The 18,906-nt window shown below is 36.6% G+C and overlaps 1 protein-coding gene across 4 annotated transcripts; it reads left to right on the top strand.

Moving 5' to 3' along the window:
* Window positions 1-1,620: 1,620 nt before the first annotated feature.
* mier1b (mesoderm induction early response 1b, transcriptional regulator) lies at window positions 1,621-18,304 on the top strand. Of its 4 annotated transcripts, XM_065277080.1 has the most exons (14): window positions 1,646-1,679; window positions 2,349-2,414; window positions 2,496-2,520; window positions 3,737-3,882; window positions 7,864-8,052; window positions 8,549-8,675; window positions 8,846-8,910; window positions 9,012-9,084; window positions 10,967-11,118; window positions 11,445-11,526; window positions 11,937-12,031; window positions 12,159-12,286; window positions 15,693-15,820; window positions 15,913-18,304. In XM_065277080.1, exons 4-14 carry the CDS (start codon window positions 3,784-3,786, stop codon window positions 16,194-16,196), a joined length of 1,422 nt encoding a protein of 473 aa, XP_065133152.1. In that variant the 5' UTR covers window positions 1,646-1,679; window positions 2,349-2,414; window positions 2,496-2,520; window positions 3,737-3,783; the 3' UTR covers window positions 16,197-18,304. The 4 variants fall into 4 exon arrangements, with proteins under 4 accessions (XP_065133150.1, XP_065133152.1, XP_065133151.1 ...); XM_065277078.1 differs by lacking the exon at window positions 2,349-2,414 and having other exon boundaries at window positions 1,621-1,679; XM_065277079.1 differs by lacking the exon at window positions 1,646-1,679 and having other exon boundaries at window positions 1,686-2,414.
* The last annotated feature ends 602 nt before the right edge of the window (window positions 18,305-18,906 follow it).

Below are 18,906 nucleotides of genomic sequence, written 5' to 3'. Positions count from 1 at the left end.
TGAGATAAATGCATAGTTTCATAAAGATCATCTTTTGTTTCAGACTACAAAATCTGTTCCGGCAGAGAATCGGAGCGCGAGACCTTCGAGGAATGAAACAGCGGACGCGCGAGGGCTGAACAGGTCGCGCGCTGTCAAGGTACCGCACGAGCTAAGCACGACCGACAAGGGAGCGAAGCAGCGCCCGACAGCAGGAGATCAGCACAGTTTACGCAAAAAACAACCCGTCAAAAACAGAGATAAACGGAAAAATTGCTTCGGTTTCAAAATGGATAGGATAAGTGATATAAGTGGAATGGGCTGTTAAGAGTGACTGATCGAGGTGCTCTGTTTATGCAGAAATGCAATAGATGCCATACGCAGCATGGACATTAATAAACGAGCTGTTGGGACGTATACACTACAGTGGTAATTTACATTATCTTAGGGTTCATCATAGATCCATCTTTTATTTATGAACATTTTTTTGCTGTAAGGCAACTTGCTTGGAGATTTAAGCTCTTGACAGTGGCATTGGTGTCTCTTGGTTTTGAATCAGCAGTATAGCTGATTTCGAAAGACCCACTCAATAAAAAGTTATTTCTGTGACTTTTTGGGAAGAAAGGTGCTATTTATTTTTACATTTTTCCAAACTGCAATGGAGTGTTTGGAATACGAGTTGGATCACCCCTAAAACAAATTGTGAATCTTGACTAGTTGATTATTTGCAATATTGTCTGTTTTGTATATTGTTCAGGGGAAAATATAAATGTCACTTCACTGTTGGATTAAACTGAAATACAAAAAAAAACCTTCAAAAATGAGTGATTTCTGCAATTCTTGTTATAAAGTATTGTTGTAATCTTACTATTGAATCTTTGATGTAATGATGTTAAATTAAAACAGTAATGTAGATTAAATGTAATGCAATTTTATATTTTTAAAGTACTCTCATTATTCCCTCCTTAACTTTCTATTTAAATGAAGACTGATGGATAGGATAAATTGCAGGACATTTTATAAGATACATGCAGCAGACCTTAAATGTTCTCACATAATAATCCTTCATGCCATTGTTAAGATGAAAAAAGATTTCTTAAATGCAATAGTTAAATCAAATGTAAGATGCTGAAATGGAGATAATCCCTTTCTATTAAGTATTTTAAGTAATCATATTCAGAATTTGTAAAATAGTAACATTCAAATACCAGTAATGTCAATCTATGAGAATGTGAATAAATTATTTAATGAAAACAATGTATCTGAACAATGAACATTGACAGGTTTTGAACTGATTTAAATTAAAACAGTTAGTTTAAATTGAACTTGTATAATCATGGTAAAAAGTATTGTATCTCTGAAAAATTCATTAGGATTCTTATATTCAGTAAGTTATAAGGTTATAATTTTCCATTTACTTCACAGGTTAGGTTTAATAATGAACAAAGTTCAGTAATTATCACCAAAATATGATCACAGGATAGTCGTCTCAATAGCTTGGATCAATATAAATGCGCAACGTTTAGAATTAAGAGTCGAGAGAGAGAGAGAGAGAGAGAGAGAGAGAGAGAGAGAGAGAGAGAGAGAGAGAGAGAGAGAGAGAGAGAGAGAGAGAGAGACTGAGGTTGGATCATCCGGGAACTTCCGCTAACTCCGCCCACATTCTGCTGACCCTCAGCAGCGCTGTAAATATGGCGGAGGTAAGAAGGAAATTCATTATTTTCTTTCAAATAAATAACATATTTTTTTCCAGTTATGTAAAAAACTATTTTGGAAAAGTGTTTTTAAAAATAAGTTGTTCGTATATATTTTATATTAAGTTTTGCGGTATTTTAGGCGGTTAGTCGCGTGAAATCTCTGAAATTTTATTTCTGCAAAGTTAATAGCAGCTAGCTCGCCCTCAGTTAGCCAGATATTCCTATAATAATTATATTCACATGAACTATCTTTAAAATATTTACACAAGCACTGACGTTTGGGCCGAGTATTATTGCTAAATCATGATTTTACGGATTATTATTTTAAATCCCATCTATATTTTATGCTGAATTTTATACGAATGTTCCTAATGAATGCTAAGCAAAACTACATATCAGCCTTAACTTCCAGTTTTGCATACACACAAACACACAGCATCTCTGATTCATCTTTTATCAGGAAATCTTCAACACTGGCCTGTTGTGTAGTTTAATATCACGGTAGATATTTTGTTTGTAAGTAAACAAAATTATAAAGTCTCTTTAGATGTTCCTGGTATTTTTGTGTATGATTCATTTGTGCATTGTATTAAAAATATATATTTTTGTCTTCATAAGCTTTTACCAAAATGTAACTTGCTATGTAAAAACTTTCCTTCATATCGACTTCAGGGGTTACACAACTGAACACCCTTATAATGAAATACATTACTGATCCATTTGTTTCATGATAATCAGGTAATTTTCAGTCAGGTAAACAAAATATGATCATGTGAATCGGTTTGAATGATTCAGTTTATGCCTTTGCTTGTTTTACAGCCCTCCTTGGGGAGTTCAAGCCCAGGTAAGACTTTACCTGTCTTTGTAAAACAGATGTTTAATACTTTGTATACAAAAATGAAAGCTGATACTGAAAAGACAACAAGTGTTTTTGTTAATGGCAGATTTATAAAAAACAAACAAAACTGTTCGCTTTATAATAACCAATGCATCTTATCAAATGTATCTAGTTTTTATGTGTTTCATCTGGAAGAGAGTTAAATATAACAATTATGAGACGCATACTATGAACATTTGAAGTGTTTGGTTCCAAAATGAGATAACCTAAAATCATATTTTTTGATTGTGCATTCCAATTAATATCAGTCTAACTGCAGTTGGTTTGTTTTAATTTAATGCTTCATAACGAATAAAATATAGCTAAGTAACACAATAAAACACAATAAAAACATGATAAAAAATGTTAAAAACAGAGTTATCTCGTTTTGGAATCAAACTCTTTATTTGTAGCCCTGAGATAAACCTACGAGGTAATAAGAGCTACATCCGATGCTATTGAACACAATGAAAAAATTAGCGCTTGTCATGATGACGTTTAGTTTAGATGGGCAAGTATTTGATTTAAAAATATTTTATCCTATCTTCAACAACTACTTGTAAACGTAACTTTGTGCAGTTTGCTCATTGTAGGTTCCTAAGACAAAATGCTCTCTCATTTCAGAGTCACTTTGAATAATGTCTGCTAAATATATAAATAAATAAATGGAAATGTACAATATATTGATAAAATAATTCATATAAATTAAAAATTAAATTAGTTGATTAGAATTTGTATAGGCTCATAATTGTATGTTTTTCTATCATTTCAATGAATGTAATTTTTAAAATATTAAAAAGATGTTTAGTAATTGCATTAACTTACTCAAGTATATAACTTTTAAGTAGTTAACACTGTTAATTCATTTGTATGTTTGAAAGCACACTTCTCTAACAAACTTGCTTTTCAGAAGAGTCTTCTTAATGGGTTAAATTTTTGCCATAAACTCCTTTGTGATAAATTACTAGAAAGAAATCTAAATCAAATAAAAAGAGGACATACAAAACAAAATTAAAAGATTGTCAGATAAATATGCAATACTGACTTAATATCGATATATCGAAATGGTTAATATTTGGTACATGTAATGATGACATGATATTATCTGGTCCCACTCCCAATATTTCTTGCATGTTTACACAGTACACTGATTGTATTGTGTTTTTTTCCCTGTCTTTTCAAGGAGTTTCGGTTGGGTCAGATAACGTTGACTTTGAGCCCTCAGCAGAGATGTTGTTACCAGAATATGAGGATGATCAGACCCCTGAAGATGAGGAGCTGCCTGAAGGAGATGCTAACTTCAGCAATGAGATAGAAGAACTTGAAAAGGTTTGAAAGTGTGCACAGATGATCTTTATTCAGTGATAATGTTTGGACTGCCACTCGGATAGTGACATCAGATGCAGAGGATAGCAGGCCTTTGAAATGAAAGATTGAGTTAAAGGCGCACTTACGTAGGCATGGTTGTCTTAAACCGTCCCTGAGCATGATTGTATCGCTTTATAGTGACAGCTGAAGTTAAGGAAGAAATGTAAACAGTCACATAATTGACAACAGCTTTTTCTGAAAATTGTAACTGACACAAAAGGTGCGATGTCTAGTGGTGCGTTCACACCAGATGCGAATAAAGCGTTGAGCGCGAGTGATGTACGTGTTAAAGGGACTGTAAGTAGGATTTTAAGTGATTTATTAATCAATATCTTTATTTATAAATATGTCCTCATTGGTGTCAAATGACCTCTACCGACATAACGGCTACCGTGGTTGCAACACGCATTTGGAAAAGCGAGGCGCTAGAGAGCACTATTCGTTTGAATATAAAATACAATTTCCCCACTAGATGTGGGTAAATCCTACTTATTGTCCCTTTAAGTCTATGGAAATATGCGATAAACATCCTGCGGCACGAATGATGCAGTGCATATTGAGCATTTGTGGCATTTGACGTGCGCAATGTGTGATTTGCACAAAACGTGCGAGTTGAAAAATCTGAACTTTAACAGATATTCGCGCCACGTGAACCAATCAGGAGCTTAGGACATAACGAGTGCAGGCAGAAATAAGAATCAACAAGGAGGACACACATCATAGCTGTGTGTGGACACCCAGAGCTGTGTTATTCCTGTGAAACAGAAAACAGGAATAAAAAGGATCTTGCTTGGAAGAAAGTTAGTGAGGAGGTCGGACAATCTGGTAAGTTATAAAAACGCTCTTTACTCTATGTGAGCTATATATGTACATACAAAGTGTTTTCATGGCACGTCACAAATCCAGAAGTTGGCGATATTGGCGATACTGAGCGTAAACAATGCCATTGAAACGAACGTAACTCGCACATTTTTGCTGCTAAAAGTGGTCAATTACTGTCATGTTTTGAGCTGTACTAATCGGTCAGACTGGGAAAACCATTCGGAGTACTACAGACTGCCAAAAGTTATAACAAACCAAGTAGAAGAGTGCAAAAAACTGTCAGAGGAAAGAAGCCGCTTGTGGTTGGCCAAACTGAACCAGGATTTCCAGGGCAAGAATGTTGCCCAACCAACGAATGGTATTTCTTTAACTTCCTTAGTCGTAGCTGGGCGCCGGTGTGCATATACTCATAGAAAACAATGTGTTTGATTATTTTTTAGAGCGGCACTGCGTAGCGTTGAGCTGCGCGTCCGGTGTGACACCCCCTTTATCCGGACTTTGTGAATAAAGGGCCACTTAAGGAATAACTAATATACTTAAGTGGCATTTTACCAAAAATGTGTAAATCTTTTACTATTAAAGTAGTTATGAAATTAGATAAGAATCAGATTTTTAACCAAGTATTTTACAAACAGCAATGTAATATCAATATGAGTGCATACTATTACACTACAAGGCTAGTTAAGAAGAAATGGGAATAACAAACACAAATGTTGTTAACATTCTCAGTCCACGACCAAAGAGCCATCTTGTACGGATGTTTACCGCCTAATAACTTTAGTTTATCAAAATATTGCACCCTTTCCTGCTTACAGAGTCCTTCTCTGTATGATTTAGCAACTTCCACAAGCTTTTTCTGTGGTTTGACATCATAAATTAGTAGGACAACTTGAATACTACTTTAACCATGCAGTCCATGCTGTTGTTTACATCCAAGTATCTCCGACATGGCCGCACATTCAGGTAACTGACCAAACCATGACGTAGCTGGAAACACTATTGAGACTACAAGCTAGCTAAAGCCGGCAAGTTAAGTGTATACGCATCTGAATTTTCAGCGCAAATAATGTTAATTTCAAGTGCGAATGAAGCAAGTTACTCAAAATGTTCAAGCGTCCAACTACGCGTGAATAGCGCAATTTATTCATTTCATTCGCGTCTGGTGTGAACGCACTGTCACTGTAGTGTGATTTTCCAGAAGTAACTTGTGCAACTTGCAACTCGGGACACTTCAAAACATAGCATTATTTTTGTTTTTGCTTAGTTTTTGGATAAATAAGTCATACAGATGATTAAAATGCAGGTCATGTTCTCTTTGTATTTTATGTATTTCCATGTGTCTCGGTCTTAAAGGGGTCATATTATGAGATTTTTTTTGACATGTAAAATACGTTTTTAATGTCCCCAGAGTGCATATGTAAAGTTTTATCTCAAAATACTCCACAGATTATTTATTATAACATGTTAAAATTGCCACTTTGTAGATGTGAGAGAAGTGTGCCGTTTTGGATGTGTCCTTTAAAATACAAATGAGCTGATGAAATGCAAAAACTGATCGCAATGATGGTGTTTTTTTGCAATTGAAACTCAATTGTGCGGTCAATTATTTTTTTCTTTCTGCACTAAATGGCAGTGCCGTGGTTGGATAGTGCAGATTAATGGCCGGTATTAGTGTAATCGAGCTTGCTACCTACCTCACAAAACAGGCAAAATCTGAACGACCACATTTTTCACATGCTTGCAAATAATGGCTTATCCAAACAAAGGTTTTCTAGGTGTATACAGGGCTCGAAATTGCGACTATTTTGGTCGCATATGCGACCGAAATGTAATCTGTGCGACCTTAAAATATATTTGGGAGCATTTGTGCGACTGCCAATTTAGTTGTGGTGCGACTTGATTTAAATTTTAGATTGTGATGCTGCGTGCTGCTGTCCCAGGTTCAGTGTTCTCTCCAACGTTACATAACCAATCACATTTCTCCATTAAGTTCTTACGTTTAATGAAGACCGCAGATTGGCTAATATGAGCGTCAGTCATTCCTTGTTGCCGTGCTACGTTGGTAAGTGAAGCGCGAAAATGTGAAAGAGGAACCGCGAGCATGACGAGAACGAGCCGACTACAGCCAATGTTACTACTGTAATTAATGACGACGATCCGAATTCAAATGCGAATCCACCACCGGAAGATAACGAAGATAAGACTTGACGTTAAACCTTACGGAGAGAGTGGCTTAAAGATTTCGAATGTCTCCGCTATGAGAATGGCTCGATGTAACTTACTGTGTTTATTGTAAATCCTATAAAACGGCGTTGGTGGCGGAATCAAAACATTTTAAGCGCCAGACCTTGCTTAAACATGGCGAAAGTGCCAAAAACACAAGTAGTGTCATGACAAATGTGTTCATTATTGATGGAGACACCGACCTGTCTGTCAAAGAGTGTTTGATAGTGTATGTGCGCATGCGCTGGTGAATGGACATTCCTTGTGGTCCATGTTGATGTGGAACACGACAATGCTGATGGTCTGTTTTTATAGTATTTTTTAAAACATTGCCTATTTAGTAGTAATATAGCATCCTGGTAATGCAGTTATCAATACCAATATATATACTAGCCTTCTATATTAAGGTCACTTTTGTAATGTCCCAGTTAATCAGTGTTTTACGTGTTTGCTAGATTTTCTATTGTAATCTTAATCATTTTACCTGTAATTGTTAAATTATTATTGCTATACTATTTCAACAGCATTTGGGTATTAATTTTGGAATCTATGCAGCAAAAAATAAAATAAAATAAATAGAAGACCAAATTTTAAATGCCGGCCACAGTGGCGTTTTATTTTTAATAAAATTTAAAATATTTTTAATTTTTGGATGGATGCGCCTAAATTTTGGCTGGTGCTCCTAACTCTTTAAAGTTGGGAGCACCAGTGCTACCAAATAAAAAAGTTAATTTTGAGCCCTGTGTATAGATGCACTGGGGACCCAATTATAGCACTTAAACATGGAAAAAGTCTGATTTTCACTTACACAGGTCTTGATTCAACAGTACCTTACGCAAAAACTGGAAAACTAATGATGTTAACGCACAACATATGTCTAATGTCTGTGAACTGCAGGAGGGGGAAATGCCCATCCAGGAGCTTCTGAACCTCTATAGATATGGTGGCAGCGGGTCGCCAGAGGATGAAGAGGACGAGGAAGATGAGGAGGAGGATGTGGATGGAGATGAAGATGATGATGATGAAGGAGAGGACATAGATAACGATGAGAGTAGCAGAAGCAATGAAGAACTAAAGAAGAGCAAGGTTTGTCCAATGAGGAACTGTGATGTTAAGATCAATTCCATTCAAGCTGCAATTTGTAACTTTTGCCTCTCCATCGCCATCTCTGTTTGAAACATATCAAAAATAATTTTCTGTATGTGTGTTGTGCTTCGCCCCACTACTCTGCGTTCTTGTCATTTGTCTGATTCTTTTCATTGAAATATGACGAAATAGATCATAAGAATCGGTGGTCTAGATCATGGATTGAATTGGTCAGCCAATTTGTCTTGGATGTCTCATTAGCTCAATGAACCACAGGTTATAGCACGCCCCCACTGCAAAAAAAAAAACTCCTTCACAGTACTTTTAGTAGATGCATAAAGAAACTGCTTTATGTCTAAGATACGTCGAGAGTAATACATTTGAGATAATCCATATTGAATTATATGCCTGAAACAATAATCAGTAACAAGGTTTTCTGTCTAATATCTAAAGATCCAGACAGCTTGACGTATGTGTGTTTTGATGATCTTTTCAGGAGGGTGGAGGGAAGATCTCCAAGGGTCTGGCGAATGAGAGTCACTCCGCCGATGGTCGATCATGTGCAGTAAAAGCCTGTAACACATCTGAACTGATACGATCTCAGAACCGCAGTTACTTTCAGAGTAAGAGAATCCTGCTTAATCTAACACGTGAACTTTGCCCTGTTTTGCACTAAACTGCCAGCGTGAAAGCCCCCAAAATCATCATGTGCTTTATGTTGTTAATGTATATAAAATGTTATTTGTGCTAAGACATCTGTTGTTTAAAGATGACTTGTTGAATTGTTGTTAAGATAATGAAGTAGATGAGGAATCAGAGGAGGATGAAGACTATATTCCCTCTGAGGACTGGAAGAAAGTAAACACTGTTACACTATTTTATCATCATAACGGTTCTTCACAACTTCTCTGTGTAAGTTAGGATGTAACGTTTGACGTGTGTGTGTGTGTTCTCAACAGGAGATCATGGTTGGGTCCATGTATCAGGCTGAAACACCGTCAGGACTGTGCAAATACAAAGAGAACGAGAAAGGTACCCTTCACCTATAATGCTTGGATAAAAACACTAAAAACAGGTGGTTTCCTGAACAGGGCTTAAAGGATTAGTCCATTTTCTTAAAAGAAAAATCCAGATAATTTACTCACCACCATGTCATCCAAAATGTTGATGTCTTTCTTTGTTCAGCCCAGAAGAAATTATGTTTTTTGAGGAAAACATTGCAGGATTTTTCTCATTTTAATGGACTTTAATAGAGCCCAACATTTAATACTTAACTCAACACTTAACGTTTTTTTTCAACGGAGTTTCAAAGGACTATAAACAATCCCAAACGAGGCATAAGGGTCTTATCTAGCAAAACGATTGTCATTTTTGACAATAAAAATTACAAATATACACTTTTAAACCACAGCTTCTCGTCATGTAGATCCGGTCTGATGCGCGAGCTGACCCCACTCAATATGTCATGACGTCAAGAGGTCACAGAGGACGAACGCGAAACTCCGCCCCAGTGTTTACAAGCGTCTTGAAAGAGGACCGTTCCTACGTTGTTGTATGTCAACTGATACTAATTAATGTCTTTGTGTCAGTTTATTGTTTAAAATGGTCCGCAAATGTGCGTTTTATATATGTAACACGTGACCTCCCTACGTCACTACGCATTTACGTTAGGTCGCACTGGACGTGACCTAGACGAAAAGTTGTGGTTTAAAAGTACATATTTTTTATTTTTCTTGTCAAAAATGACAATCGTTTTGCTAGATAAGACCCTTACGCCTCGTTTGGGATCGTTTATAGACCTTTGAAACTCCGTTGAAAAAAACTGTTAAGTGTTAAGTATTAAATGTTGGGCTCTATTAAAGTCCATCAAAATGAGAAAAATCCTGCAATGTTTTCCTCAAAAAACATAATTTCTTCTCGACTCAACAAAGAAAGACATCAACATTTTGGATGACATGGTGGTGAGTAAATTATCTGGATTTTTCTTTTAAGAAAATGGAATATTCCTTTAAGTCTAAATCAAGACTTGGAGTTGTCTTAAAGGGCACATTTCAAGACTTTTTTAAGATAAATCTTGGGTGTCCCCTGAGTACGTATGTGAAGTTTTAGCTCAAAATATCATAAAGATAATTTATTATAATGTGTTAACATTGACACTTTGTAAGTGTGATCAAAAATGTGTCGTTTTGGGGTGTGTCCTTTTAAATGCAAATGAGCTGATCTCTGCACTAAATGGCAGTGCCGTGGTTGGATAGTGCAGTTTAAGGGGCGGTATTATCCCCTTCTGACATCACAAGGGGAGCCAAATTTCAATTACCAAATTTTTCACATGCTTGCAGAGAATGGTTTACCAAAACTAAGTTATTGGGTTGATCTTTGTATTGGTGCTTTTGTATATCCTATAAAAGTTTGATATAGTTTTACTACTATAAACCTTTTTGGAGGCGAACGTACTAAAATTAATACAATACATATTTATGTTGTTTTGGCCTCACGGGTTGCACACAAAAACAAACACGGTGCGATCAGTGAGCTAAGATTAACAAACGCTTGACTTGTATGGACCAGTTCTTACATGAATCTTTCGAAATGGTTTCAAACATATAAGTATTGTGTTTAAATAGATTGATCATAAACTGTTAATCAGAACTGCTAAATTTTGATTTAATAGCAAAACTGTGACTTTTCAGATTTTTTTGGTACACATTAAACCAATGAAATTCCTACCAGTTGTACCATGATGTTATTTATTTTACAGCTGACACATTTACATTTTTAACATTTCAGAACTGCGGTTTAAGATTTAAAGGGTATTTGTATATGAATAATGCTTTAGTAACATTTCTTCAGATGTTTTCGATACAACATGATACACATGTTCAGTGTTCCTAATCTTGAACTCCATCATTCACAGTCTATGAAAATGACGACCAGCTGCTGTGGAATCCTGAGATCCTCCCTGAACACATCGTGATGGACTTTCTCACAGAAGCTTGTCGACGGACGGGAGAAGAGACGGGAGTAGATGCTATTCCTGAAGGATCCCACATCAAAGACAATGAGCAGGTATTCAAGACCTGCCTCTCGTCTCAGTGATCTGTGATTTTATAAAACATTATTGGGCGGTTTCCCAGTCAGGGCTGATCCTAGTCCCAGACTAAAATGCGTGTTTGAGTTGCCTTAATTTAAAAACACCTTGCGCTGACATATCTTAACATATATCACTGACATTGTTTTATCTCAAAATGCACAGCAGTAATGTTTCTTTGTAAGGCTTGTTTGTAAAAACTACTTAAATGTCCTAATATAAATAAGGCCTGGCTTAATTTAAACCCTGTCCGGGAAACCTTAATGACTTAATGGACAATACAAACAGTGTTTTCTGCCCACAGGCTTTATATGAGCTGGTAAAGTGTAACTTTGACACTGCAGAAGCTTTACGAAGATTAAGATTCAACGTTAAAGCAGCCAGAGGTGAGAGTCAGTATTATGTCATTTATTTCCATTACTGTCATTACACATCTCTTCTTCATAACTGAAAACAATACATTATGATGGCATTTTATCGTTAAACCTAAATGTCATCTCTCATTATTTAAAGGTGCATTGTGTAACTTTTAGGAGAATCTCTTGACAGAAATATTTGTCCTGTGGCGGCTACCGTAGCTTCACTATGCGTTTCGAAAAAGAAAAATGAGCTGTGGATTGAGCCTTTGGTTCCAATTTGCAATCTTACCCCTAAATGTCGCTAAAATCTACACCGTGGATCTTTAAAAAGTGTTATTGTAATGCTATAGTGAAATAATCCGTTTTGTTTGTTCGTTCGTATAGATTTGATGTATACGGGACAGAATAAGATGTATATCATTGGTCTTTTTTTACAGAGGAACTGTCTGTATGGACAGAAGAAGAATGCAGGAATTTTGAACAAGGCTTAAAAGCGTATGGAAAAGACTTTCATTTCATCCAGGCCAACAAGGTACGGCTACTAGAATGTACTTTTTATTAAAATCTCTTTAGTTGTGGAGTTCATAAACTTGCCTATGATAACTGCTAGATAAAGGGAATGTAAACATCTTTTATTTGCTATTGTCAAACTCTTTCAGGTCAGAACGCGGTCGGTCGGGGACTGTGTTGCTTTTTATTACATGTGGAAGAAGTCTGAGCGGTACGATTTCTTTGCACAACAAACTAGGCTTGGTAAAAGGAAATACAACCTTCACCCCGGGGTGACGTAAGTACATGTGTTTATTATTACAACCTTAGTTGGCTGGATTTATGCATCACAAAACATTTGTATGTTTAACAAAAGAGATTGTTACATTTTTTCATTTGAAGAGCTCAGATGCAAAAGCCACTAAATGCCACCTCCGTCAAAAATGAGATAATGATGTTAACCGAATGCTCTCGGCACATATTATATGTTCATCAGATATCTGCTTAATCACGTCCTCAGGACATTCAGAAATACTGTATTTGGCAGAATACGTAAACGCCACAACGAGTGCACAAGGTTTACTGAATATATGTGAATATTGAGAGAGTTTTTGCGCCTTTTACATTTATTCAAAAAGGACAGTGAAGTCGGAGCCGATGGTGTAGTGGACGGTGCTCCGACACATCGAATTCGAATCCCTGCTCGAGGTCCTTTGCCAATACCATACCCCTCTCTTCACCCTCTCCTGTCGTCTCCTAAATTACATCTATCCAATAAAGGCAAAAAAACCCTGGAGATTTACCTAAAGGGGTCATATAATGAAAATCTGACTTTTTCCATGTTTAAGTGCTATAAATAAGTGAAAAGTTTGACCTTTTTTGTTATGTAGGTAGTAGGGGTTGAAGAAAAAAATCGATGCATCGCGATTAAATATCTAACTATTCAGAATTAATTCTGTGTTCAGCTCAAATTGCCACTGTGCATTTGCGCGGATTTCGCACAATGTTACAGGTTCTTGAGCCATGGTACACTTTGCCTTCATGCCGCTATTTCAGTGAGACAGCGATCCCTGCGTTGCACAGTGAGACTAAAGGTCTTGTATACGATTTTGTAAGAAATGCGGTCAGGGTGGAATCAAGAGAATCATATGTCACTATTACGGCCACTACATTATGGTTGAATGGAAGTAGTAAGTAAGTAAAGTTTATTTCTATAGCACATTTCATAGATAAAAATCACAAAGTGCTTCACAACAAAAGAAGAATACCCAACATTTATAAAAACATAAAAACATCTAAAACAGCAGAAGTACATCATAGAGCAGCAGGGGCAATGATTAATGTTTCAGTTTTAGCTGAGTTCAACACTAAAAAATTGTCATTATGCCATTGCTTAATCACATTCAGACAGTTGATTAAAGATGACAGTTAAGATAACTCAGTAGGTTTAAAAGAACAGTATAACTGAATGTCATCTGCATACAAATGATGAGAGACATCCTTAAACTAACTGATTAAATGTCCTAGAGGGAGCATATACAAAAGGAAAAGAATCGGTCCCAGGATAGAACCCTGAGGGACACCACTCGATAGGCCTACAGTATCTGACATAGTCTGATTTATAAAAACACTAAAACTTTTACTAGATGTTTACTAGATGTAAACCATTTTAAAGTCGATCCAGATATCCCTAATAGAGCCTGAAGTTAATCAATAAAGTTTTTGTGGTCAATATTGTTAAATGCTGATGTAAGATCCAATAAAACTAACACTGCTTCCTAGAATCTGCTGACATCAAAATATCGTTTGAAACTTAAACTAGGGTAGTTTCCATAGAATGTTTTTTACGAAAACCTGACTGATATTTATCAAAAATATAATTTATCTCTACGAAAGTAGCTTACGGCTTGTGTTTTGCAAACGCGTACAATGAACAAAAGCCACTATGTTAATATTGAGCGTTTAACGGTTAACCAAAAGGTAAGAATTTATGAACGATTAACATTATCAGTTAAAAGAAAAAATATTTGTTAACGCATGGTACGTGTCGTCATGAACCGACAGACATTTCACCACTTTTTATCTTTAATTTATGAATGTCTTGTAAATGACACAAATTATTGCTGCCCTGACGGTCTGATAAAGTTTTATAAAGTAATCATTTGTATGAGAAATCATTTGTGTGCGTGTTTGAGTATGGTTTGGAAGCTGAACGGAGACGCGAACGCAAGATGACGCAGTCTGTCTCCATCTCGCACACATCCCGACAGACCTTCGCTAATGGCCTCTGACCCTGACCATAAACATCTCTCTTTTTGCACAAATGGAGAAAGCTACGCAAAAGCAAAACTTTTTGGAATGCGTCCTGCTTTAGAAATGGTCACTGTAGATGAAAAAGAGACAATCTGCCCTTTTTGAATATTAATCATCTGGACTGATCGCGTGCTCTTTGATAAGGTAATGTTGCGTGAATATCTGATAATGTATGAATCCTGGTTCTGTTGTTGATCGGTCACTGCTTTTTGCATGTTCAAATGAAATAAAAGTTTTGTTTTTACCAGGTCGCAGACAACTGTCAACTGTATTTTTACTCAATGACAATTTAATATTAAAATCTTATAAGTTAACTGTTAATGTTTGGTTAATAAGCTGCAGTTGTCGGGTCTGGAAAATTAACTGATATGAACGTCCTTAAAAGTCACAAAGGGCGCGAATATTGCTGAACTACTTTGGTGAGTGACAATGCCTCTAACATGGCTGTTGCAGCACAGGTGAGATTAGGGCTGTCACAATGATTAAATAATCGTCTCATTACGATTGTTTGACCTCATCACGATGATTTCAGATCACCTCAATGATTGCACATCTCTTTAAAAACACAAGGGGGAGCTGCAGCGTCTGTATAAACGAGACATTATCAGATGGCGCTCCTTAACTGACAGTGTAACGTGATACACTATGCAAAGCCATTCAATACAGTGGAAAAAACAGCATTTAAAGAAATGCTGCAAAACTTTGATAAGTAGTATGAACTACCAGGTTTTTAGGAAATATACATGACTATGACCTTGTTTATATGTAAATGCAAACATATTTTGTTGTTTATCTTTGGAAAAAATAACGAAATTACATTTTCATTTAAATTTCCATTACATCAAATGTTTCTAAAGCAAACTGACATTACAAACTTGAATTTTTAAAAATAAAATTTTAGCAGTATGTCCACTATGAAAATAAAATGAAATCAAATAATATTAATAGAATAATATAAATTTCTAACATAATGCAACAGTATTATCAGTAAAGTCTTACTTTCGTCTTCGAACTCCTGCCATTTAGACCCGATTTACTTTTATTTTGAAAAACTCTGAAAAGTCAAACTTCAGGATGTGTAAGAGCACTAAATAACCTGTAGATTGATCAGTACTGTAACACATGAAACGGGAAACACAACGTGTTATAAGAAAACAAATGACAGTTTTAGGAATACTTATCATGGTTGAAAACAGCTTTCGGAGCTACACGCACAGAACTGTGACAAATAACTTGATATTTGTTAGCTCTGTCAAGGGTTGCATGCTAAAGATCATAGTTTGGAATGCAAAAAATCTGAGAAAATCGCTTTGTTAGTTTCGTCCATCGTTACTTTTGCCCCGGTTCTCCCCTATCTCTTCTGTAACCATGTGTTTTGTGCTCTCTGGTAGGGATTACATGGACAGACTGCTTGATGAGACAGAAAGCACTACATCCAGTCGAGCAACCACGCCCTTACCTGCCCCTTCTAGTAGCAGCACCAGCCAATCAGAGCGAGAGGATACCAGCGGTCACAACGGTACAGTACATAATGCTGCAAATCAGTGATTTGGTGCATATTTCAGTTCACTTTCAGTGTTATTCATTATGGTTGTCTGGTTTCTAATGAAGGACTCCACAGTCATAGCTCCAGTGCAGAATCCACACAAACACTAAGCAGTTTGAACGAGATGAAGAGCGAATCCCTTCATTCGAACGGAGCGGACAGCGTACCCACAGATCATCCGGACTCTAATGGCTGTAAACCTACAGACACTCTTAAAGTGGACACTAACGGCTCTGTGAAACGCCAGCAGGACTGCCAGTCTCCCGACAGGCCGACAAAAAAGTGCCGGACAGAATCAGACTCACCGGTCCAGGTTGAAATGGACCTTTCCAGAGCGAAGGAAGATTAAACGAGACCAAAGTTCAGGCCAAATACAGAGAGCGGGGAGATGGGACAGCGCTGTGACCCCCATCAAAACCTAAACCCAAAGCCAAGCTGCTCCAGAAACACCACTCTTCAGCTCCAACTATAGTTTTTTCACAAAACTATTTTACAGAGAAATGTATATTCTTTTTGTAACGGATTTTGTCTGATATTTTTGTACTGACAAGATATTTATATTTTTATTAGGACGTTTTGACAATGGGTTTATATGCTGTAAAAGCCATTATGCATTATTCATAAGGATGATTGTTGTTAGGCGTGGCCTCCTGTCTTGAGGGCGGGGTCAGTGTGTGTCTCCATGCACATCAAGCTGCATTTTTGTCCCGTGCTTGATGGAGGTGTACCGTAAGCCCCCAACAGCTGGTGGAAAAAATAAATAAGATGATAGAATCACTCCCAAGCTTTGCTTTTTGTGTGCTTGGAAACTCCCTTGTTGGTTTGCACGCCGTTTCCAGTCACTAGGTGAAATTAGTGGGTCAAATTTACCCCCAAATTAAAGATGAATATATTTTGCATAAAAAGAAGATTATTCTTAGCATTAAGATTGTCCCAAATTTTCACGATAATACGGATCTTTTTAATGTGTGTCCTGTAAAGTGTTAATGATTTTCATTATTTTTAACCCAGCATTGGGTCAAAAAAAGGATGACCCCAAACCCTGCTGGTTGTAATTTAACCCATGATGGTTGTTTTAACCCATTGCTGATACAAATTTTTTGTTTTGTTTGTTTAAATAAACAGCTGGGTTTGTCCCTTTTTGATCCAATGCTGGGTTGAAAAAAATGTTTTTTTATAGTGTAGATGTTGGTATGATTGTAATACAGCAATCATCCCAAAACAATGCAAACAAAATTAAAGGGATAGTTCACCCAAAAATGAAAATTCTGTCATTTACTCATGCTCATGTTTGTACAAACCTTTTGATGAACACAGAAGAAGGTATTAATGTTTGTAACCAAGCCGTTCATAAGCCCCATTCACTAGTATTCTATTTTCCTACTATGGAAGTGAATGGGGCTCATGATCGGTTTGGTTACACACATTCCTCAAAATAAATATCAGAACAAAGAAATGTATACAGGTTTGTACAAACAGGAGGGTGAGTAAATTTTCATTTTTGGGTGAACTATCCCTTTAATGGATCTAACAAAGGGCTTCCTTTATTTAATTCAAAATGTATATATCTTTATCTCCAAATGAAATACTGTATCTCTGATGGTTTGTGAGATTCACCCAACTTCATTCTTGTGGGTTTTACCTCAATCACCACTTAAGATGGTAAAATAATGTCGAATAGATTTGTTAACTTGCACACAACTCATGCTTTTGATAATCATTGTAAATGTATTTCAAGTTTTTCACATTTTTGTACATTGTAGATACACAGCTGATGATTGTGCGAAAACGTACATCCTTGAGTTTAACAAAGCTGGATGTTTGTATCAGACAAACACTAATCATGACTGATCACTAACTGTGACTGTAACGGGTTTCTCAATCCGCTATGATATGATCGAAATCAATGCAAAATCAGTGATTTTATTTCTAGAGACATCCTTTCATGAATCCTGTTTAGTGATGGGAAAGATCCTGTGATCTCAGATGCCTTAATCGTAACAACATTGATGTTCTCAATAATGTTTAACAGCTGATGCATTTAAACCTTTCAGAGATCATAGATCTACTATTCACTGACGAGTTGAATTGTGTTGACCCACCCATTGACTTGTTTACTGTCCATTCTGTAAAAAGCGTCAGTTTTTAAAGTGGTACGTGTGGGGTTTATCGCTGATCAGAACCTCCTGAAATCATAAATAGGATAATTTCTGAATTCACACTGGCCCAATGCAAATGAGGAACAGCTGATGGTGTGTTGTCTTCAATTACCCACTGCTTTTTGTAATGGAGAGGTATTTATTTAAACCATGATTGTAAGACTTCAGTTGATCCGCTGATGTTTATCTAATAAATATTGTGAATGTACGCTGAGCTTTAGTAATGTCTGTTAGTACTTGATTCTGAGTGGTCAAGCATTATGTGATCATATATCTGTATAAAAACATTCAAACGTTATTATTGGCCATTGGAGTCATGCACTCATTTAGGTGTCCATGTGCTGTGTTACATAAATTATTTGATGTTATTTGTTGAAGTGAGATATCGTGAGATAAACCCCTTTAGTACAGAGTAACAAGATCCCCTCTGCTTTGTCTGGGGGTACTTGTATTAATTTGCAATTGTAAAAATGTATATATTTCTTCTTATTAGAATATGTTTGTGACATTTAAAGACAATAAGATGCTAAACAACAGAGTTGATGGTACCCATTGACTTCCATAGTAAGAAGTAAAAATACTATGGAAGTCAATAGCCGTGTTTGCACTATCGGGCTTCAAGCGGGCGTGCCAGTGCCTGCCGAGGCCTGTGGCGTTTGCATTGTCACTTCCGGGGCATGATCCTGCTTCACTGGTGCTTCGTTGGGGCTTAAGGCCCGGCTTTTCTGGCCCGCCGAATACCTTGGGCCAGAGCGGGCTTCTCGGGGCTAGGGGAGTGGTAAAGGTCAAAGGCGGAGTTTATCTGAGTCTTTGGCAAGATGCGCATCCATCTGTCTGCAGATTTAAAACTTTAAAAATAATCGGGATCACCAGTAATTTACTGTTTAACGGAAGATGCCT

The sequence above is a fragment of the Paramisgurnus dabryanus genome, chromosome 6 (genome assembly GCF_030506205.2).
Source record: "Paramisgurnus dabryanus chromosome 6, PD_genome_1.1, whole genome shotgun sequence".
Taxonomy (NCBI): Eukaryota; Metazoa; Chordata; class Actinopteri; order Cypriniformes; family Cobitidae; genus Paramisgurnus; species Paramisgurnus dabryanus.
The sequence above is the reverse complement of the archived record's forward strand: the minus strand, read 5'-3'. Positions and strand labels throughout refer to the sequence as shown.

What these genes read in the sequence shown, in the direction of transcription:
- mier1b (XM_065277077.1), top strand. Translation starts at nt 2,463, where the DNA reads ATGATTCAGTTTATGCCTTTGCTTGTTTTACAGCCCTCCTTGGGGAGT. An exon ending in ACATCAAAGACAATGAGCAG is followed by an intron (nt 11,119 to 11,444) that starts GTATTCAAGACC and finishes TTCTGCCCACAG; the next exon opens with GCTTTATATGAGCTGGTAAA. An exon ending in ATTTCATCCAGGCCAACAAG is followed by an intron (nt 12,032 to 12,158) that starts GTACGGCTACTA and finishes AAACTCTTTCAG; the next exon opens with GTCAGAACGCGGTCGGTCGG.